The sequence below is a fragment of the Falco naumanni genome, chromosome 1 (genome assembly GCF_017639655.2).
Source record: "Falco naumanni isolate bFalNau1 chromosome 1, bFalNau1.pat, whole genome shotgun sequence".
Classification (NCBI taxonomy): domain Eukaryota; kingdom Metazoa; phylum Chordata; class Aves; order Falconiformes; family Falconidae; genus Falco; species Falco naumanni.
This window is the reverse complement of record NC_054054.1, coordinates 69,334,555-69,357,508: the sequence shown is the minus strand read 5'-3', so window position 1 is coordinate 69,357,508 and position 22,954 is coordinate 69,334,555. Positions and strand designations below refer to the sequence as shown.

At 35.8% G+C, this 22,954-nt stretch overlaps 1 protein-coding gene across 5 annotated transcripts in view; it reads left to right on the top strand.

Annotated features, from left to right (window-relative positions):
* Window positions 1–22,954, top strand: part of GSTCD (glutathione S-transferase C-terminal domain containing) — a 73,781-nt gene that overhangs the window by 13,142 nt on the left and 37,685 nt on the right. For 4 of the 5 annotated variants that reach the window (XM_040598159.1, XM_040598149.1, XM_040598178.1 and 1 more), the window contains 3 exons: window positions 3,929–4,003; window positions 4,413–4,667; window positions 5,293–5,386. In XM_040598159.1, the coding sequence (XP_040454093.1) occupies window positions 3,929–4,003; window positions 4,413–4,667; window positions 5,293–5,386 (424 nt within the window). The remainder of the gene's footprint in view (window positions 1–3,928; window positions 4,004–4,412; window positions 4,668–5,292; window positions 5,387–22,954) is intronic. The other variant, XM_040598168.1, reaches the window with a different exon arrangement.

The following is a 22,954-nucleotide window of genomic DNA, read 5'->3' as shown; positions in this document are numbered from 1 at the left end:
ATACACTTACCAAATCATTAGTCAATGTCCAAAGTTTTTTAGAAGTTTCCTTTGGTCTTATCGGTTCTGCAAATCCATCACCTGACTCTGTCCCATCATCTCTTTGCTTCCAGTCTCTGCCTTGGTTCCAATGTCCTCCTCTGATCATAATCTTCTTTCTGCCTGCTTTAACTCACACAGTCCTTCAAGCACACTTAGTCTTTGAACTATATTAGTTTATTCACATATACTAATTTTTCTAATAACACCTGTGTTTCTGAGAGCACCTGTGTACACAAATTGATCATCTGTTGTTTCTCTATTCTACTGATTAACTTGACTGAGTTTTAAACCAACCTGGGATTAGGGCTATACAAGGGACAAGGCCTGGTTCTGCCATTTAGCAGCTTCAGCACTTCAAATTTCTTAATTCAAAATACATTTTCTTTAACGCTTTCCATTAGGGGAGTTGAATGTTTTCCTGTCAGATTGTGTAAGTATTTTGGAAATGCCAAGAGTATGGTCTATTCAATGATGCCTTTGTCCCCTCTGCAGTCAACCTAGCGTGTTGTAAATACTGGCCAAACACCAATGGGCTGTTTTCAGCTGTTTTCATCCTTGTCTTTTTCCTTCGCATCGAGAGGTTTTCGCAGCACAAAGAGGAAAACCAGAATATGCTAGCAAAGTATTATGGACACTGCATGTAATGGGTATATGCAAACTTTCATTCTGAGTGTAGGACTATTTTATGTCTTCTGATGTATTTAGAGATCTCAAAAGGTCTCCTAGTCTGTCTGTGGAGGAATTAGACACTTTTAAAGAGTTTCACCAAGTTAAGACAGGAAAAGCACTGACACAGCTGGCGGTGAGGGTGCCACATGTAATGTGGAAATAAATGGGGAATAAATCTTTGCTCCCTGACATAGGATGTCATTATAGAAACACTGTCACAAGTGGCAAAGCTGATTTTAGAAGTTCCTGTACTCCAGGATGCAGTTTGACATGCTATTGTTTGTGTCACCTTGATTATAATTTGAATCAGTAAAATATTCCTGTCTCTGTACCTTTAGATCAATGATCTGTTAAAAGCTCGCTTCACCCCTCTTGTAGGGGTGAGCCTTACTCACTTGGTTATTGAATTTTTTGTGGTGGATCTCTCACTTTGTACAAAATTTACCTGGACTTGAGAAGGAGATTCTGTGTGTGTGTTGGTTGTTGGGTTTTTTTAATAGTACTTATTTAATAAGTGCTAGTGTCTTGAAGGTTCAGTTGTACAAATAACATCAGGGTTAGGAAAATACGTGAAGATATGCTTTGAGCCTAATAAAGCCATTCAGTTTGATTTTTATTTACTTTTCTTTTTTAAAACACACCCCCGCCACCCCTGCTCTCAGCTCCCCTTTTCTCACTTCTAGGAGGAGGTAGGGCTTAGTAGTACAAGTGACTTGAGCTCAGCTTCAAGACCAGTTTTACAGGAAGGAAAAACTTTTGTGGCAAGACTGTGTGAGGGTCTTGCTCAGCCCAATCTGTGTACTTATTTTTATGAGGAAGTATACACAGAAAAGAACTGAGGAAATGACAACTATGTCTTTATTTCGCGTGGCAATAAAATTTTGCCTACTAAGAGTATTCCTGCAGTTACTGTATGGGATTGACAGTTAAATGTGTCTGTTGCCAGGAGGAGCTCTGAGTGAAGTTGGTATTTGCATTTTCATTCTGCAAGTTATTTTGCCAAGTTTGCCTTATGGTGTTTGAAAACAAATGGAGTTCCTGGAGAAGATGCTGGCACTCAGATTCAGAGACACAATCTCTAAAAGATAATTACTAGTGAATATGACTATGTGACTAATGTCCAGTTTATAACTTCTTTAACTGAGGTCATCACCTTCAGTGGATTTTTTTGTGATGATAGCAATATGGGAGTCCAGAAGTAGGTTAATATGGCTACCTTTGTATGAAGAAAATGAGATATTTTAGAGAAATGGGCATTAATTTGCCTCTGCTTTGTTTGTTTTGCATATGACATAATAGAGGATTTACAGCAACTGCTGTATGGATGATACTAAACAAAAGTAATAAAAATGCTTTCCTACTGTTTTAAAAATGTTAATGCATTTCAGTTTTCTTTATTTTTCCAAGGCCTTTTTTAAATAAGAAGGGCATAACTTTTTACAGTAACGTTTGAGTTACTGGTGCTATGCATAAGAAGATTATTGGATCAGATGCTTAATTGATTTCAACAATCCAGTTGAAATAGTTCTGTAGATGTACTGTGAACAGCCGAGCATGCTGTATTTTTTTGCTTTTCATGTGTGACCGTTGAGCCCTAGTGGTCTGCAGTTTACGCACTGTATATTCTGTAATTAATTTGTGTTAGCTGACACCAAGGATTGTCCTAAAAAACTGGCTTTCAGTATTATTTTCATCTAAATTACAGGAGCTCTGGGGTAATGTTGCTTTATTTCTGTTCTTTGGTGAATGATTGTTTTCTAAGCAATTATACCTTGATTCCTACAATTATCATCAAAATTGAATAACTTGCATCTGAAAGCTTCTTGCAGGCAATGGGTTGAAACTGCTTTTGCTGATGGAAGTGCCAGAGTTTAATTCTCTATTAAAATGTTACTTTTATAACTGGAATTCCTGGTTTGTGTTTAAAAAAATCATTATAGTTGAACTTCCACTTTGCTTTAAGGGTGTGAATAATAATGAAGTCTTCAATGGTTATGGTCTGGTCCTGACTAGCTGATGGTAATAATTACCGAAAGTAAGATAATGGAACTGAGGAGTTGTTTTTCATTACCTCATTCCATTTCTGTTATCTTTTTGAGGTTAGCTTTGTTATGCTTTCTATTAGTTGTAACACTTGAAAATTAATGGAAGAATAACAAAAGCTCCGTTCTCTATCTGGGAGGAACTACTATTCACTTTTTAAAATACAGTTTAGAACACTTGCTGCTAAGTGTAACAGTACCTCTTAAAATTGCTCTCCAAAAGACTTCTTTCTTACTGAATTAATGTATTTCTGCCTGTGTTACTATTAGGATATTGAATTAGATACTAAAATTACACGGTTCATCCTCCTTTTGCTCCTTTAGCTATTACTAATTACTTGTGATTACCCTAAGAACATTATAAGCACAGCATGCAAGAAAGCTGCTTGAATTTTTCTATCATTTCAAATGTTCTTTATCAATTTCTATTTCCACACTGAGGACAGATATGTGGAGGAGTACTGTTTTTGCATGACCTTTTCTGCCTTTTCTTGTAATTGTGATTTTTAATTCTCTGCTTAAAGCAGGCACAGCATCACAGAATGGTTGAGCTTGGAGGGCATTTCTGGAAATTGTCTTATCAAACCCCGTTCTGTCAGAGCAGGGTTGGCTAGAGCCAGTTACCCAGGTTCTTGTCCGGTCAGCCAGGTTTTGAGTCTCTTAAGGATGGTGACTTCACAACCTCTTCCGTAAGAGGATGTTCTTCACTTTTCTAAAACACTTAGGAACCTTAACAAAAATTACTTAAGTTCACCAAATACATCCTTTTTAAAAGTAGCTTGTCTTCATGTAAAAGTGTGATTTGGTTATCTTTTTTTGTAATATGTGCATCATATTCTTAACAATTTTTTTTTTTACACTTGGAATTCTAATTACTGCTCAAGGCCACTTTGTCTCACTATCATATATACTTAATTCAGAAAAGAAATACAGTAGTTACCATTTCTGTATAAAGATGTGAAGTTAAGATGGTAAAAATGGTTGAATAAATATATGATTAAAAAAATTAGGTTTTGATTCAGTATTTAAATCATTATGTGACTGTAATCAGTGTAAATCATAATGTGATTTGCAAAAGAAAAGTCACAGATGTAGTACAAAGTCTTCAGAGAAGACCAGGGCAGTATATACCTGTGCCCGTTTTGGTGTTACGACGTAGTCAATTTTACTTGCAGGTGCCAGCAAAACAGCTGTCAGTGGATGAGCTTTTAAGGGCTGCAGGGTGCCTGTGGGAAAGAAGAGCATTTCAGGTACCATAATGTCTTGCTTAGAGTTCAGTTTTCTTTGCAAATTACTGGGGTGATTTTTTTGTGATTACCAATCAAAATGAATCATTCCCTTATTAGGAAGTACCAGATAATGAAGAGTATTACTGAAATTGTGTTTTCCTGTTATTGACTGAAATTATGACTAAAGTTGGTCATGTAAACCTTTTCATCCTATTAAGCAAATGGGAATTGCAGGTCAAAGTCTAAATGGCCAACTGGCAATTCCATCCACAGGCCTGAGCTCTTAACTAGCTAGCTTTTTGCATTATTGTCATGCTGTGAGTGAGCATGCCTGGCACAGAGCCAAGCACACTTCTGTAGTTCAATACCATCTTGTGGCATGTAGGAAGAAACTTGTATCAAGTTTCCTTTCTGTTTTATATTTTTCTAGGTTTCCAGCAAAAAACAAGGCAAAAATCTGGTAAATTTGCCTCTGATATCCCGTTGGTATCGAAGAGTTCAAGAAGTACCTGGAATAAAGAAAGCTGCTGCCAAATGCAATATGAAGCTTCTCCAGCTTCCGGAGTTGATGTCTGGTCCAGAGGAACAGCTACAAGACTTCTCTTCAGTTCCTGATGAATTAGAAGAGGAGAATGAACACAGTCATTTTATAGGTGGTCCAAGGCCAACTATGACTAAGTTAATGGTAATTTAAGCTTTGTAATGAATTATTTTAAATAGTAATATTCTACTTGATTTGGAATAGGTAAAATTTATTAGAATCACAGAAGCTAAGTCTGACGGCTTTTTGAACAGTTTAATACCTTTTGCCCATCTTCTGTCTGATGTGGATTGACTTAGAAGTGATTTTATGTTTTGTTCTGTTATGATACTTGATCAATTCAGGAACTGAGCAAAGAAGGACTGCTGGAAGCCCTGCCAATAATTCAGAACAATCAAAGGAACTTTTTGTTTGAATTGCAATATTGAATTCCTTTTTTAAAATTTATATAAAGGATGACAGAAAACATTGCTTTTATGTTTGGCTTCATTGTTCTATGATTTCTGTTGTTTTTTTCTATTTGATTACAGCTTTGAACATCTGGGAACCCTAATAAGTTTTGTTAACATCATGTTCCATAACTCTCGGTATTTTTTTTGCATAGAGGCTGACAGTATTTTCTAAAGAAAATTAACAAGGCTTTCTTGTGAAAATGTTAAAGGATTGCACAGTTTGATCTGATGCCATTAAATTCAGGGGGAATTTTGCTACCAACCTTGGAGGGTAAGGGATCAGTGTCTTAATTATTTTTCCCCCCCTTTTCACATAGGAAAATGGCATTGAAGCAAAGTTTTCTCCTCATCCATGCCCCACCTGGACCCTAGACTGGACCAATCTACCATCTGCAGTCAACCCTGGAGAAGGTAAGGGTTTTTATGTATGTGTGCATGTATTTTAACAGTGTCTTCTGGTGAAGCTACTTAACTGTTTCATAGGGAGAATATGTCACTTCAGCATATTTCAGAGCTCGGTAAAGCAGGGAAGCAGTTATAAATCTGTTTTAAAATTCAGTCTGTATGGGATACATGGTGGGATGACTTCCCTCAGGTCATCAACAGTTTATGACTGAACTGGGAGTAAATGCTTGACCTTGATTCCTGAACCATATTTTCCCCCACTGTTTCCTACTATCCTGAACTTTTCTTCCATTTCTAGAACAGTGATTTCTGACTACATGATGTTAATATAATTGGCATGGGTGTTGTACATAGACCATGTCTCCCAAAGCAGCAGCAGCTGATTTTATTCTGATGCAAATAATATTCGTTAGCAAAGTTTGGTGGCTACATATGAATGAGTCTTCCCTTTTGTGGCTTTATTCCCTGCCCTGTAGGGTTGTTTGCTTTGCTGGGTTGCAGGGCAGTCTGTTGCCTAATGGCTGTTGTTCTACGAAGAAAAAACTGGTTATCACAATGTTTGTTTTCATTAGTGTTGTGAATATTTAATACCTCTTCCACCACACAGTTAAAAGGTCTTATACATACTGCCAACCAGTAACAAGTTAGTGGATGATAACTCCTTTCTACAGGGAAGAAAAAGGTTTGTGTTCTTTTGTATAAATAAGGTAACTTAGTTTAACCTCAGTGGCATAGAACTTCTGATTTGAGGAATACAGAAATATCCATGCAACATATATAGATGCTCTTTAGTGACCATTATGTGAAATACCTAATATCTCGCAGAATATGTTAGGAATTGGAATCATACAATATAGTTTGTATAGACACATAAAAAAAACACTCTCTCTTTTTTAAAAAATCGAACTGTGTGAATACAGGCATGTATTCTCATTCCAATATACAGGCTATAAAAATAAGATCAAATTTGATGTTGGTTTACTCTGCTTTGAATTTGTGTGTGGTTCAGAAAGCCATTAACAAAACCCTCATGTGCACCATGACTAGATTTATAGTTTTATATGAAGTGTCCATCCTTCTAATATGAACTGTTTTCCTCTGGTTTTGTCCTGAGAGAACTCTACTGGGAAGTTGCACATCCTGCGTTAATTATTGATCCTGTCTTTCCTTTAGCGTGGAAGAAAAAAAAAAGCCCAAAACCCAAAGCTTGGGTTTGCATCTGTGTCAACATTACATCATGTTTCTTCAGACTTTATGTGGATGTTTTGGATAGACTTATATTAAAATAGATTTGTAGTCAGACTGCTGAAATGCTTGGGGAGGTTTATGTGCATTGAATTTCTGTGACAAGTTCTAATATTTTGTTGGATGTGAAAAAGTATTTTTGCTTATTTCCAATGCTCAGGGTTTTGGCTGTAAGTTTTAGTTCATAATTTTGTCAAGATAATCTATTTGAAAGGAAATTTTGAAAAAGATGTATACCATACAAAAACACATAATGAATGTATATTTGGAAATGTGCTGGAAGGAGTCTCTTATACTCTTGTTTGGGGAAGAAATCGGCTCCTGCTGCTTCCTGCATGCGTACATGCTCAATCTCTGTTTTCATGTTTGTTAAAGTAGTTACTGACGATGTTGATACCTGAAATCAGTTTTCAATTCAATTTTGGGGAAGATTTGCTAGCTCAACAAGGTGCTGAGAGAGATATTTCACCTCCCTCCACGCAGGACTGCAGTGATGCTGATACCATTTTCTGATTTAGGGAAACTCTAAATGGTTGTGCTTTTAGTCTGGGAGCAACAGAGTCACAGAGGACAAAAAGAAATTTCCTGATAGGAGAATTGATTTTACTTTTCAGTTGGCTACATCTGCATGCTTACCTCTGCTGCTCTAAGTGGTACTGTTCTCTGTTTTCTGATTCTTCTGCTACAACAGTCTAATCATTGTTACATGAATTGAATTATCAGTATTTTACTACTAAATCTTGCCTGGCATGCTAACGAAGTAGTCACAGGGTTTTAAACTGGATTTGAGTAATGCAATTCAAGCTTTCAAACAGATTACTACTATAACTGGTAAATAAATTTCTCCTTACTAATGTTCATAGCAGTTGAGACAAAGTTAAGAATATTTCAGTTAAAACTAATTTTGTTTTTTATCCACAGTAAATTTAATTTTCTGGCAAATCTTAATTTAATTGCATACATGATATACTTCCTTTGCTCTGTGTCAGCTTAGATACTCAGAATTTGTGTTACATGTATGTGGGGGTTCTGGGAATGAATTGTTCAGTCTATAAGTCTAATTAGACCACCTTGCTGCACAGCTATTTACTATAGAAAAGGATTACTGATGATTGAAGTTCTAATGTATTATTTAGGTTGTACGTATTTCATTCAGTATTTTTGATACAGATTTACTGTTGTACAACGAAAGATTATGACATCGTGATTTACATTTCATTTGTTTAGTCATGTTTCTGAAGCAGAATGAGATAATGAGACCATTTTTTGCCTAATAAGGTGGTGACTGAAATTTTGTGAAGAGGGGCTTGCACTGAATGGAAATAGTGTGCTACTGCTGATTAAATGTGAGGTCTGGGAAAGAGGAGGTTATATTTAATTAGATTTGTGACCAACAAAGAAACAGGGCATCTTTTCTGTGATTTCACAGCTCATATTAGGCAGCAGTAGAAAGGATTATAAAGAAACGGGGCATCTTTTCTGTGATTTCACAGCTCATATTAGGCAGCAGTAGAAAGGATTATTTTTTTATCCTTTCTGGAGCTTCAGTCAACCCTGGAGTCTGCTTGTGTTCCTGGTCCTGTGTGTATGAAACCGTTTTTTGTCTTCAGGTTAATTTCCTATTATCTGCAAAAGCTTTGTGGGTATCAAGATCAGCTTGACTGGTTATGGTTAGAGGTGCTTCCTTTAGGCTCACCCAAAGCACATTAAGGGGAGGGGGAATGTGTGTGTATGTGGGGGCAGAGACTGATAACCCTGTTGCTGCTTTATTATTCTGATGTTATATAGGGATGTAAGTCTTTGGTACTGCAATTTTTTCATCAAGCTTTGTGTTCACTGTGAAATAAAAGAATGGAGAAAGGTTAAATTTTTAACAGGAATCTATATTTTTCTTTAAAATAGGTTTTTATTAAAGATTTTTACCCAACTGTGAAATTCAAGAATGAGAAATAACTGACCCACAGTCTCACAAACCCTTACCTCTTTCCCATGAGGTGAAATACTTGTTAAGCAGGAAGTACTTGAAAGAAGAAAAGTGCTTTATTTGTGGTATCTCATTCTGAAATTACCAGCTAGACTGACAGAGTGTGCATGTGATGGTGTTTACTTACAAAGGTAGTGGGTTAGCTGTGAACAGATTTACAGTATTCTTTCCAAAGTGTGAAACTGCTCACAGAATGAATGTAGCAAGTAATAAACAACATTCTGTAGGCTTGTAAACTACATTCTATAGGCCTGCTGATCGTTGCTCAGGGACCGGCTGGGAATTGGTCAGCAGGTGGTGAGCAGTTGTGTTGCACATCGCTTGTTTTCTTTCCTCGTTTCCATTTGGATTTAATTCCTCCCCTTCTCCCTCCTTTTCATTATAATTGTTATTGTTATTATTATTGTTCTTTTGTTTTGATTTTATTTCAATTATTTACTTGTTCTTATCTCAACCGTGGAGTTTTACATTCCTTTCTGATTCTCCTCCCCATCCCTCTGTGTGAGGGCAGGTGTGAGCAAGTGGCTGTGTGGCACTTAGTTACCAGCTGGGGTTAAACCATGACAGTGAGTAATGCCCTCCTCCTCATAAAAATATTTTTTCTTAAAGAAAGAAATTGTAGTAGATCAGAAAAGAGATCCTTAGCTGAAATAGGGCTGTCAGGTGAATGTGGAAAGACTACTATAACAGAAACTGGGAGTGCATGCACAGTAGGAGATTGAGGGTTCAGTTACAGAATTTGAGGAGTTTGAGGTGGAGGTCAGTTGAAAATACAATTTTACAAGTATACAAAATACATTTTACAAGTGCAGCTTGCTCTTACCAAATGGTAAGACATGTAGCCCTTTAACTTTGTAGTTGGTCCTATTCGTAGGGCCAGTTTTTCCTAAACAAGTGCATTTTAATGGATTGTGTATAAACACTACTCCCAATGAAGCATGTCAAGTATTTTATATGCTTTGTTATTCCTAGTAAGAAGTTGATGCCTAGTATTGAATTGACTGGGACAAGTGTTTGACTTGAGAAGGTGAAATTTTCCATGTATGAGTTTAAAAAAGCCGATAGGGAAAAAGATAGGGCCTTTCCTGTTTTCTGTCTGGTGCACAGGTGTAAGAAAAGGTGTTAATCCATTGCAAGGCAGTGCATACCTGCCTCGCTGAAGACGGAGTGACTCTGATCAAGTTTGTTTGATTTATGCTTGCTTTGTGATCGGTAGCAAGTTGATGGCCAAATGAAATGACTACATAAAACTGTCACAGAAAGGTTAGCCTGGATAAAATGATACCCTGATTGATACTTGCCCCTTGTTTGCAGTCAAGTCTTCAGACTTTTGAGGAAGTTGCTGGATTTTTAGAATGCTTAGCTTTTAAAACGACAAAATTTGGAAAGCCCAGTATCAACTGTTCAGGGATAAGGCTGTCCCTTAAACAGTTGTTGAGAAGAGATTTGTTACCTTGATTTATAAGCCACAGAATAATTCATAATATATTGTAAATGTGTTTTTTGAAGTTTAAAAAAAAAAAGCCAAATTCAGGAAATACATATATATAAAATTTAAAAGGTTGCCTTTATGTTGTTGTCTTTTTCTAAATGATTTATGGCAGCTCAGAATCTGATGTTCAGTGCTTTTTTCTTTTTTTGAGGCCTGCTTTTATTAATAGAATTTTAATATATGCATGAATATATATCTTACTAAAGGTGCCATATTCAGTTATTTATGTACTTGCAGAATACAGAATGTTCACATTAGAAATAGCTTGTGTGATTTACAGAAAGGATAGCAACATGAGGATGAAACTCTTATTACTGTGCCACCTTTCTTTATGTTTGGTAGTAGGGATAATTTTTTTTCCAAAAGGAAATGCTACATTTTTGGGATTGGGATATTGTTTTATTTGGCAGAAACATAAGCGAAACTGCTTGAACATAATTTCTGATGACTGGTTATCTCAAATAATTTGAGCATGATAAGAAATTATGAGTAAATCTAGTATTTGGCTTTGAGATTGACATTGCAATATGTACGGCCAGATGAAGAATAGAAAATTTTCTAAAAATTAATTTAAATAAACTACTTATTAAGAATAAGGAAAGATGGAAATTTCCACTATCTTTGTGTTTCACTGGAAAAAACCCCACCTTCTTCATAGTATATACCTGCAGAGGAGTTGTTTGTCACAATGTCTTACTCTTTAATAAAAAACAGATCATTGAAACCTCAAGGCAGTGAAACTTGCTTCCCTTTGAAAATTGTTGCATAGAACTAATGCTCACATTTTCTTTGTGGCATTAATTATTTACAAACCAGGTTTTGTATTTGATCTACTGTCCAACATTACAATGTTACAAGTTTAGGTTACTGCAATAGAAATCTTTTTTTTTGGCAGAAAGAATAATGAATTACAAATATTTGGCTGACACTATGTTGCACTGGAATTGTTAAAATACAGTAGGAAGGCAAGAATGTTTTCCTTTATTGGCAAAATCGAATCAGCTAAATAAAAATTCTCTGGGATGCGGACATGAGAAACGTTTTTATAGTTGGGCAACCATTGATCTTCAAGATCCCATTTATGTTTATTTTTCGTAGCAATTTGGTTTGTCCTCTGGGATCAGCTCTGAAGGACTGATATCATCCATCCTAAGTACTTTGGAAATACTGAGTACTGTGTCAGTAATTTGCTGTTCTGCATACTCTCTCTCCATACCTACTCTCCTTTCCTTCTCTGTCCATAAACACTGATTTTGTAGGACATTTTATAATAAACTTGCATTAGGCTTTGATAAAGTATTTGTAAATAAAGTATGCAGAGGAATATTTCAATGGTTTACTTCCTCATCAGCTTAAGGGTTTTTTTTTCATTTACAAATTAACAGTACAAATATAGTCTGGTTTAGGATATGCAGTTCCTTCATTGAATGACAAATTAGCGTGATCAAAACAAGGTTCCCTATGATGACTGCTCATCAGGTTTCACCAATGTCACTGTTCAGAGTGATCTTTAGTCTTGATTTCTAGTGTGCATAATTAATGAATTAAGACATCAGCTGATTTGTCTACAGTTGAGATAAAAAATCTGATCTTTCTTTGAAGACTAGATATACAAGTAATTGTGGGGCTATTTTAAAAAATAATTCATCTGTTTACTAGGATGTTGTTTTGTAAAATTACTTCTCGGGTCTCCAGACTCTCCTGAGCTCCTCCTACCCCCCTACCTCGGCCTGATAACGATTATCTTTTTTTCTAGACAGGATCTGAAATACTAAGTAACAAATGCCTCTGTATGATATTTCTTTAGATCAATGACACTCTTTAAACTCATCAGTTCATAGATTTTAAAGCTAGATAGACAACATGATCATCTATACCTGTCTCCTGCCTGATTCTGGCTATAAGCTAAATTTGTAATTGCTTGCGTCCAGCAGAATGATTCATGGAATAATAATAATGTTAAAAAGATACCCGGTTAAAAGCAGATCTGTGGCTTCACAGTATGATTTTATTTTTTTTTCTCCAGAATAGAGATTAAATTGTAAGTTAGATATTCTAAAGTGAAAGAATAAGTTATGAAGGACATCAGTTTTTAAAAAGAGCTTCTGTTAAGCATATGGGGTAGACCAACAGGAATAGAAATAATGTTTATAATTTTAGTTTAGAAACATCTTCAAAATTTAAGTACCATTAAATAACATGCTGGAACAGTAACAATAACACAGAACATAGTGTTGCAGTTCTATGGAATTAACAGATGCTTTGATTAAGCACAATTAGTGGTATGCCAGACCACAATCCTGGAGGATCAGTGTTTGCTTCAACTTGCAGAACTGATATTAAGTGAAAGATACTTTAATGTAGCAGGGCCTCTCAACAGGGAAGATACAGAGACTTAACATGGCAGAGAAAAATTTTGAAAATTTTTAAGCCCTTGTTTATCATCTACAAAATCAGCTTTAATGAAATGAAGGAGGAGATATCAGTGAGCTATGATGAGATTCTTGATTTGGTCCATCAACCATTGAAAAACCTGGCTTCCAACAGAGTTCCTTGTATTTTGGAAATGTCGATTTCTTCGGTTTTGTCTTTATACCAAATGACTGTCAGCCGTTCTCTTCACATTATTAGAGATTACTGATGCTTTAACAGTTGCTGCATTTTTTAATTTTTTTTTTGGTAGCAACGTGGAAGGAAAACAACATTAAATGTGGTAATTATCTTTTAACCAGCTTAAAAGTTTGTGACTTTGAGTCCATATTAAAATTGTTTGTAATTGCTGGCAGAACTGACTAACATAACAACTGTAGAATAAATGCTTTATTAGATGCAGAGTTATTTGATTTGAAACTGTTCTCAGGATTGACTCAATATATGCAAGTTGCTTCTAGGGTTATTTTGTGGAGATAGATCACGGTTATTTTATTTTGTTCTGCTTTTTACATTAGTATTCCTTTTGGAATATTTTAGACTTGAGGTGCTTTCTGAGATGAGAATACATGATGCTTAAAAATCAAAGCTGTTTTAGGGAATCTGATATTTTATTAAATTTTTTGCTAATCAAGAGATGCAAATTATATGCTTTACTTTAAATGTTCAAAGCAATAGTGTTTCTAAAATGAGATCCAGGCAGTCATTTATTCTATAAAACAAAAGGCTTAAACGCTTTAAAGTTCTCTATTTCCCTTCCAAGCCTGTCAGAACTTTTTGAAAGGCTTTGAAGGTTGTCTTTTTTTAATAGTATTGTAGCCTATTTCAGTATCTCAAGCATCCTGGACCAGGAACTCATCCTTCTTCAGCTGTATCAAACAGCTCTTTGCCTGCAAGCCACATGGGTAACAGTCCAAGGGAATTTCAACTAAAGCTGCTTCTCATTAATCTCTCCTTAAATTTATAGTTTTGCTGTACTCATTTAAATAAGTTTCAACCACATTTATGATTGTATTGTGTTTTGCAATTCAAGATCTGGAAAACCTGTGATGATAATGGAGCCAAATTGCCTCATAGTCTTAATAAATACTTGAGGAATAAAAAATTTTCAGTAAGAAAGAGAAATGCGCATGGCTTGAATGTAGGCAACATTAGTATTTGAGGTAATAAGTGTAAGAAAATGGAAACTTATTACTGCAATTTCACTCTTATGTGGCTTGTCTTTAAAAAGAGTATTCTTGCAAAACTTTAGATTTCATATGTGACTTCTTTGGATCTTTTGACTGTTCAGGGATATAGCGTTGCCTGAGGACAATTTTGATGGGAGTTCGAATACAATTACTTCTTTTTAAACAAAAAATTCTTTGTGTAGCTGGAAATAATAAATCAGGTATGCCACCAAACCAGGTAACTCATCCATGGCAATATATGCTGTTCCTACTATTACTGTGCTCTTCCTCTATTTTTCCTTTAGTGATTGTCTTGGTTACCAAACTAAACAAGGGAAGACATTATTTTATATTTTTAAGATGCCTGTTTGGAGGCAGGAAGCAAAGCTATTACATGACTAATTTAAATTAGTATGTAATAATGATTTTTAGGTACAGTGTTTTACTGAAGCAAATACTGAAAACATTGAAGGTTTGTATGTCTTGTGAAAACAATGCTTCTGCATTATGAAACATACAAGTTCAGTACATTTAAGTTTGCTTGAAATCTGCATTTTTAAGTGGTTTTGATCTAAATGACATGTTTAACAGCCTCTGAAATACTCAAAATCTGCAAAGAAAAAACCAGCAGTTGCTAGTGTATCTTATTGAAAATCATACTACTAGAAAGAATATTATCAAGTTCTAACAGCTGCATTTTGATTCAGTTATGACACATTCTCATTGGTGTTTGGCCTGTTCTGTAAAAAATTATTATGGTGAGGGGTGATTGAGGGACTTCCCGTACGGCTGATATTCATACTGAATAATGTCACCTTTGTTTTGTGGCGTAAGTGTAAACCCTCAGAGAATCACTGAAGTCTTATCCCTTCGTACTGGATATCCCCTGTAACAGGAGTTCAGTTGTTGATGAAGTTTAATCCCTAGAGGTATGGTTTTATGGTTTACAAATCCTTGTTAATTGTGACTTTATTAGGCTTCTAAGAGACTTGTTTTACGGAATACAGTGTATAAACTTCAGTGGAAGCTTTTTTTAGTCCCGTTGTGGTTTGTATTTGTTTACTAAAGAATTAAAATTAAATGCTGCAATTTTCCAATTGAAATGGTTTAGGGATTTATGATTTGGGAACTGAAGGCAATTCTTAATGATTTGTTTTTGTAATTCAAAGTAGTCTTAGTTCTGACTAAATTTAAAGCATGTTGTTAACCAGAGTGAACTTTTACAAAGTGTCTACACGTGACAGTCACTGGCCTAAGCTGGCTATGCGTGGCTAGAATTTGAGTGTGATCTGCCCTAGAGAAAAAAAAGTAGTTTTATTTATTAGACTGTGGTTTTTTCCCTTTTGTCTCGAAAATTCTCATGCATATGGAAAGACATATGAACTACAAACATTAACTTGTAGATGACCAGCAGATTCTTTTTAAACAGGATTGTTAAATTACTTTTCCATCTTCAATGAATGTTAAGTACTAAGTAACTCTGGCCTTTATTTCATTTAAACTATTTGATTCTTTTCCTCCTGATATCACTGTAGTAGAGTTTATTTGTTTCTTTGCACCTTTTATATTTCTGTGTTCCTTGTTCATGGGATAGCAGAGCCCTGAGGTTATATTATTTATCTCTTAAGCCAGAGTTTTAGAGAACAAGTTTCTGTGAAGTACTCTGTAGCATTATTTATTGAATCTTTATGGAAGATTACTATTGAGCAAAGGATTGATGATCCGTTCTAGCAATTCTGGTTTGGGGCAATGACCAGCAAAAATCCATGACAGATGATTAATGTGACCCAAAAAGATATTTTCTTCTAAACATGGCTCAAAGTCATCGTCAGGGGTATTTTGGAAGAAGCCATAGAAATTTATCTCCTTTAATGACAGTAAGGTATACTTAGAGATGATGCAGTGGTACAAAGTGACACTTTGTAGAGGAAGACAATGGTGACACGTTGCTTGCTCCTTTTTGCCTGAAAAATACACGTGAGAAGGCATTTAATGACTTTTTTTTTTTGAGTCCTGTTTATAGTGTTACTGTTTTCTAATAACTGATTCCACATATGCTATCCAGTCTGAATTACACAGATGTTGACCATTCATGCACTGCTGGCCCTCGGAAGGTCCTCATGGCAGCTGAGCTGTCAAAAAAATCTGCCTGTTTCAGAACTTCTGCAAAAATATAAACAGATCATTAGATGGAGGAATGCTGGCTTTTTTTGTTCACATTCCATTTTCTCTTGAGTGTCTCTGAATAGGTCAAAATAAACATTATGTCTGCAGCTATGAGGAAGAACTGAGTGCCTGTTTCAGGAGTTTTGTTCTTTGCTTGGAACTTTCCTACAGCATGCATGTAGTGTTCAAACTTGCAGCAAATTCGTGTTTATACCTTGTCCAGTTTTAAATCTGTATGTACCTGATTTTCAGCATGCTTTTGTAATGATGTGCCCATTTTTGGAATATGAATGCCTTAAAAACCCTTTGGATATGATCTAAAAACTTGTAAAGAAATCCTGTCCTGTTTCTGCATAATCCAGTGAAAAGATTGCTTTTACTTTGAGGCCAATACTTCCATTTTTGAAAGATCTGTTCTAACTTCCCAAATATTTTAGTCAAATGTTGTAGTATTGAGTTCCATATGCATTAGTATATTTGTATTACTTACAAAGATTTAAAAGGAGGGGGAGTTAATGCCTTTCTTTGTCTCGGAATATTCTGAGTATGAAATCGTCGATGACATTAGTCTTCATAATTTTTTTCCAGGATATACTAATATCTTAGTGTTCCAGTCGCTGTACAATTTAAATTGATCTTTTGTAGCACCAGCATTCTCTTTGAAAGAGAGATTGAATCTGCTTCAGTATTCTGGTATTTCTTGCTGCAAAATGTCTTCACTGCTTGTTTGAAGATTGTTCTGTAAGTTTTTCTCATTAGACTTAAATCCCAACTACATCGATGATAGGGTGTAGCCACTGTACAGCTTGTGTCCTGTAGCTGTTTTGTGTGTCATCCGTTTGCCATATCCGAGAGTACAGGGATTCATAATTCGCATAGATATGTAGCATAATCAACACAAGGATCTGAAGTTAGTGTTTTCCCTTTCTTTGCAGTATTTTTGTAGGTGACTCACATTACTGTTTTCTACCCACTGTAACTGAGGGACAGCTGAGTTTTAAATTTTTCATAACAATTAAGTAAGTGTGACAGATCTCTGTATTTCTGCTACAAAGCCTAAGCAGTCCTTTCAGGCAGAGGCATCAGGAGACCTTCATTATCTCTGCAACAGCGTTTTGACTTTTTTACTTTCTTCAAAGTGTAATGTTGTGCTGTGCAATCTATCAAGACAGAAGCATGGACTGGTTGAGTGGAAGCCAGTGCACTGGTGTGTGACTTCTGGAGCTTAAAATCTTCACAGGCCACAGGAGGGCAGCAAATTCTGTTGTGATAAGAAAGTGTGCCTGGATGGATGGAGCTGTGCCCTGTGACTAAGGAGTCATCACCCAAGAGAAAGATGCTTTTCAGGTGGCAGTTCTCAGCTCAGTAACCTCTAATCCCAAAATTTCGGACCGCCTGTTGGAAACGGTGATTTAAAATATCTCTTTTTCTTCAAATGGAAGCTGAGGATTTAAGTGTTGACGTATTAATTGTGTTGGAGTAGGACATAAAATTAGTAATTGCAGTCTGTTGTGCTAGATGCTGTATAAACAGGTATCAGAGTTATGCCTTCTGCCTTGAATATTTTTCAAGTCTAAAAAAAAAGGTAACAAATGAGCAGGGAGTGATGGAGGAGGAAAGTTGATCAGCTCAACTTCTGGAGTTTTATATTCTTTGGAATAAAGGAGAATGCTGGAAGATACTTATAAGAGAATGAGGAGCTCAATGGAAATTTCTGGGTTTTTTTTTCTGGCATGTGTAACAACATTAGAAGAATTTTGCAAGTGATTTTTTTTTTTTTTTAATAGAACGATAAATGCTGCCATAGTTCAAAGGCCAACATTTTGGTAATTGAAAAAGATGGTAGAATTGATGGGTAGGTTATGGCTGGAATTTGGAGGAAAGGGAAATAACTTGTTTGATATGGTAGTCAAATGAAAGGATGTAAAGAGGTGAATTATAACCAACTAACCAGTAATTTTTGCTTTGTTGTAACACTGAGCACATGAGAATATCTAAGTCTTCATTAGGAGAGGAGGGTAGTAGTCTGAATGTGGGAGAGCTCTGTAGCATAGACAAACATTTGACAGTGTTCCCCAGAAAACAAGTCAAAAAAGGTTCTCTCAATTGAACCTCTCACAGCTTCTCTTTGTGGTATAATCTTGCTTTCAAAAAAAGAAATGTAGGCACTGGGAAGTTACACAGAAGTTTAGATCAGAAGATTAATTAAACACAAGAAGGAAGGCATTATTTCTGTGCTTGGGCACAGAAAAGGCTGCAGCCCAGAGAACGACTGAAACTGAGCCTGTGTGTGTCTCCTCTTCCTTAACTGCAAACATATCAAAGAATTTGTGGTGTTCTCACTCGAGTTTATTGGCATTCACTCATACTTTGTTCAGGGGATAGGTTCTTTAAAAACATTATTTGTTATTGATTTCGGAGGGAAGGAGGAGAGGATTTGCTGGAAGTCGAAATACCTCATAGATGATTTACATTGTCTTTTTTTGTAATGGACTTTGGAGAACTTATTAGATTATTTGTAGATATTTGTGAAAAGTAATTCAGCCTGTGTTCTTAGTTCACAGTTCCTTATTTTACTGGATTATTGAAACTCTATTATAATCTCTCCTACTTAGTATTTAATATCCTCCAGGAGTTATTTCTTAGGCTACTGGTTTTTTTTCCCAGAGTTTGTGATTGCCCAGGTTTTATGTCAATTCATAAATGATCATAATAAATAAAGTGGAAGTTTATTTTGTGGTTATTAAACTAGACTGTTTCCTTCAGAAACATAGGCTAACATGCTTTGAACAACCTTATTTTGCAGTGTCAGAGTTCTGTACGTTGGGGGAATGGGACTACCTCATTGTAATGTAAGAAGCATATCGCTATTGAGGTACTGTCAAGTTTGTGCAGCATTAGTAAGCTCTTAACTGACATTTGATAAGGAGTTTATGAATCGCAACATAGGCTGGTGTATATAAAACATACTTTGAAACTAACATTTCTGCTAGAAGCACAGGTGGTGTATGTACTCTCAAAGGTAAACGTTGTACAAGTGGCTACACAGACCTTTTTTTATCCCTCAATCTTTATCTGTTGCAGATTTGAGGTACAGAATTTGTTTCCAATCCATAAACCATTTGTGACAAAATATTAGATAAGGAGGCATTTTTCTGTCTGTTGAAAGTACCTACAGTTTCTGTGGGTTTAGATTTCCATGTTAAGAACCATGAATGCATTACTTGATTTGGACACAATTCCATGTTGGATAAGATCAAGAGTTACATTTCAGCTCTTCCTGAAAGTGAGTTCTTAGGCCACAGTTGTGCTTTTAAAGTTCTAATCATCAATTTCAAGGAAGACAGCATCACTGTGTTTAAGAAAAAAAACCAAACCCAATGGTATAAAAGAAGAAAACCAAATATTTTTTGTTATGAGTAATTCATAACCTGAGTAGTCTGATATTTTCAAAGCTTTTAATTGCACAAAGGAAAGGCCAGACTACTGTGTATTTAGTGTTTTAGTGAAGGTGGTATCAATTATTTTGTACTTGAAATGCATCTTCTCCAGATGGTCTGGAACAGCTTCTGAAAAGTTAATTTTTGGCGCATGTCTCTTGTCAAATTTCTGGCATCTTACCATAGCGATATCAAAAGGAATTCACATCCTTTAAAAACTTCTAAAGTATTGAAGAGCAAAAGCAAGTAGGAAATTCAACTGTTCGTAGAATTATCTTATAAGTGTACAAGAGCTGGAGAATAGTCTCAACATTAAAATCAGTCAAATCTAATCTGAACCAATAAAATTTGTTATTGTGGAACATTAATCTAAAAATCCAGAGATAAGAGAGAGGTAGGATACTTTTAATTCAGTTTGTGCCAGGAGGTTACTTTAAAACTTTTGCAGATCTGTCATGGAGTTGCTGGTCTTAAATGGAGTCTTGATATTTACATTGCTTGTGTAAGTATTGTGAGTTATGATTACAGAAATTTAGTCATTCGATCAGCACATTCTACCTGTAATTTTCTAACGTATCTGGTTGGCGAAGTGCTCTTAAATCTGCTTAAATGCTTTTGAATATCCCATTTGCAGATCTTTCCTGTGTTCTTGCATTTTTAGTGGCAAGAAATAAGAAACCAAACAGCATCCCCCCACCCCCAAAGACTAAGATACCTCTTAGCAGTGTAAACTGTTCTGAGTGCTTCCATGAAGAAATGCTAAACTGGACAAAGTTCTTATCTTGGCTGTCAGTTGCATTACGTGTTTTCTGCAGGCTTTCCTGTTAGGAAGAGTATGCTGGAAAAAATAAAAATGCACTCTTAAACTTCTGTTTTATACAAACACTCCTTGCTGTCCTAGACCTTGTACCTGGTATTTTGAAGGCTGTGCTGAAAATTAGCTCAGGTTGTAAATGCTTCTAGGCTGTGTATATGGCGTTCAAGACTGTATGGAAACTGGCTTCCTTTCCCTCTCCTTCATCAGTTGAAGGCATTGGGAAATACTGGTATATGTCATGGAGTTCCGTGAGCTAGCATTTCATGCTGCATCCTGGATGGGTTCACATGTTTCAGTTCAAGTTCGGTGGGACTTAACTAGCTGGGACCTTTAGGAAAGAACACAAGGCTGTTACTTGCAATGTGACAGGTTTATTTCGTGCAAGAAATAAGGCAATTTGTAGATACACTACCTTGAATTGTGCCTCATATTTCCATTGTATTTCATAGTAATGTTGGCTATATTTTGTTTGAAATTTTATCTATCTATATCATTCTTATGTTTATGTATCATCAGAAGCTACTTGCATGTGTGTTTCCTGTTCTCAAAATGCAAGTTTCAAGAATGTGAATAGGGATTTGGTGTTTATAGTTCATTTTCCCTCATACAGGGAAAAGAAAGTAATTAAATCTTTGTTCAGAAGTAAAAATGAACTAGTGTATCAAATATACATGGGTAAGCTTGAGAAATCAGACTTGCTGCATAAGATAAATTTTGTGGACTTTAATGACAAATTTGACATTAATATCGATTCATTTCTAGTCTTCCTATTTTAAATGGATGGTTTGGGCTTTTTTATATATATATTCTTTAGATCTTGTCAACTGTAATACAGAATTATTGTTTTTATTTTTAATAAGCTTCATATTACTGCTACAAAGTGATATGTGTGATTTATTTTTTTCTCCCACTGCTCTGTAGAGGTTGCGGTATCTGTATTCCTCCACATATGAGTATGAAACATACTCAACAGTTACATTTCTTTTTGATGAGTACATTTTCAAATCATCTAGCCTAGATACTTCAGTGGTTTTTTTTTTTTTTAAATAGGTACACCTGCCTAGTGTAAAGAACGGAGAATTTTTATTTTCAGAAGCAGAAGTTAACAGTTTGCTTGAAGGCTGTTGTCCACTAAAGATGCCTCTCCTCAGGTTAATGTTGCTTGAATAGATGTGAATTCTTTTGATTCTGAAATCAGTAAACTTTTTCTTCTTAATGTGAGAGGGAAAGCATTGCTTGTTCTGCAGTGAGAACTTAAACTATTCTTTTTTTGTTAGGAGTCTGCTGTGAAGAGTGTTCTCCACACCTTGAAAAAGGTTACTTTTATTAAAGTGCAGAAAGGGATGGAGCAACAATGCTAACACTGAAGAATGTTTGTTTAGTTATATTCATTTAGTTCTATATTCTGTTTGATCTTGTGTCTTCTGGAATAAAGTGTCTACTGTTCAACAGGAGCACTGCAATGTACTTTTGCGGTATAATACTGCAGAACAATCCAGGTAAATAAGAGAGACTGCCTCAGTCCTGTCACCGTGACCTTAGTCATGGGTGTCTTTGGTGTGACTTCCTTCATTTCCAGTTTGTGAATATTTGCTTATTTTGAGCTTTCTAATCATAGTAGGCATCTGTTGGTCTGTAGAGTCCTAAGGCCAGGGACTTTTCTGTTGTTTGCATTCCTGCAGTACTTAAGTTTCTCAACAGAAGCACCAGTTTCACTGCCAGATCTCTTTGCAGTACAAGTCTGAACTGAATTAGGCATTGGCATGCTACTGTATCTGCGACAAATTAGCATACAATTTGGAACTTGTGCCTAGATACTGACTGCTATGCTAACTGTGAAAGGACACCTGAAGTCTGACTTGGCTTGAAACCAGTGCTACAGATAGAGAGAATGTTATCTAAATTAAAGCTTTTCAGAACAAGTTCAATGTCCAAAAAAGTGTGTGTGTGTGTAATTGAGTGTTATTTGAGCCCCCAGGGTGATGTTGAATCAATGCTTTGCAATATGAGGAAGCTGCGTTATTGGTCTGATAGTAATAGGACTCAAGCATGATTTAAAATCTTGCTTCTATCTGACATAGAATCCTTTATTGTGCTTAATACTGCATGTACCCCTAATTAGAGTCCATGCCCTGGAAGAGCTTGTTGACTGGAGAATCTGTCCTTTGTTCTTCCTAGAAGAGTCTGATTCTGCTGCTTCCTCCATGTATTGTATAGTACTTGATTTTACTTGGTTCATTTCCAGAGTAATTTTCTAAGGAAGAAAAGATAAGGATGTAGAACTCAGCAGAGAGTTATGAGTATCTCAGTTTCAATATCAAGTCCTCCTTCTCTTCCAGTATTGAACATCTGAAAGGATGTATGACCAGACTTTTCATTTCACCCTCTCATTACTACCAAATTTCTTTCCTACAAACTCTGTGAGAACATTTTGAGCTCAACTCTGGACTAACATAAAAACAATGTACTGGTTTTTTTCTTTTGACAGTAATTCAGCAGTATTTTAAGGTACAGATACTTTAAAATATCTGTATTTAAAAATCTCTTCTGAGTGGGTTGTTGCAGTGTAGTTGTTCCTTGGTTGTTCTTTTCCAGCATAGCTCTCTTCCACAAGTTTCTTCCAGAAGTAGGAACACTTTTAATTGTGTCCTTTTATTGTAGATGTTTATGTTGCTACTACTGCTGTGGGGATCTAGTTTATAGCTTCTCAGCTGTTAAAATTGAGAGCAGGCTTGTGACATGGGACAACAGTAATACCCACATAACAGCTGAGGCACTGGGCTTAGCTGATGTGCCCGAGGAGGTCTACAAGAGAAATATGAAATAGCTGG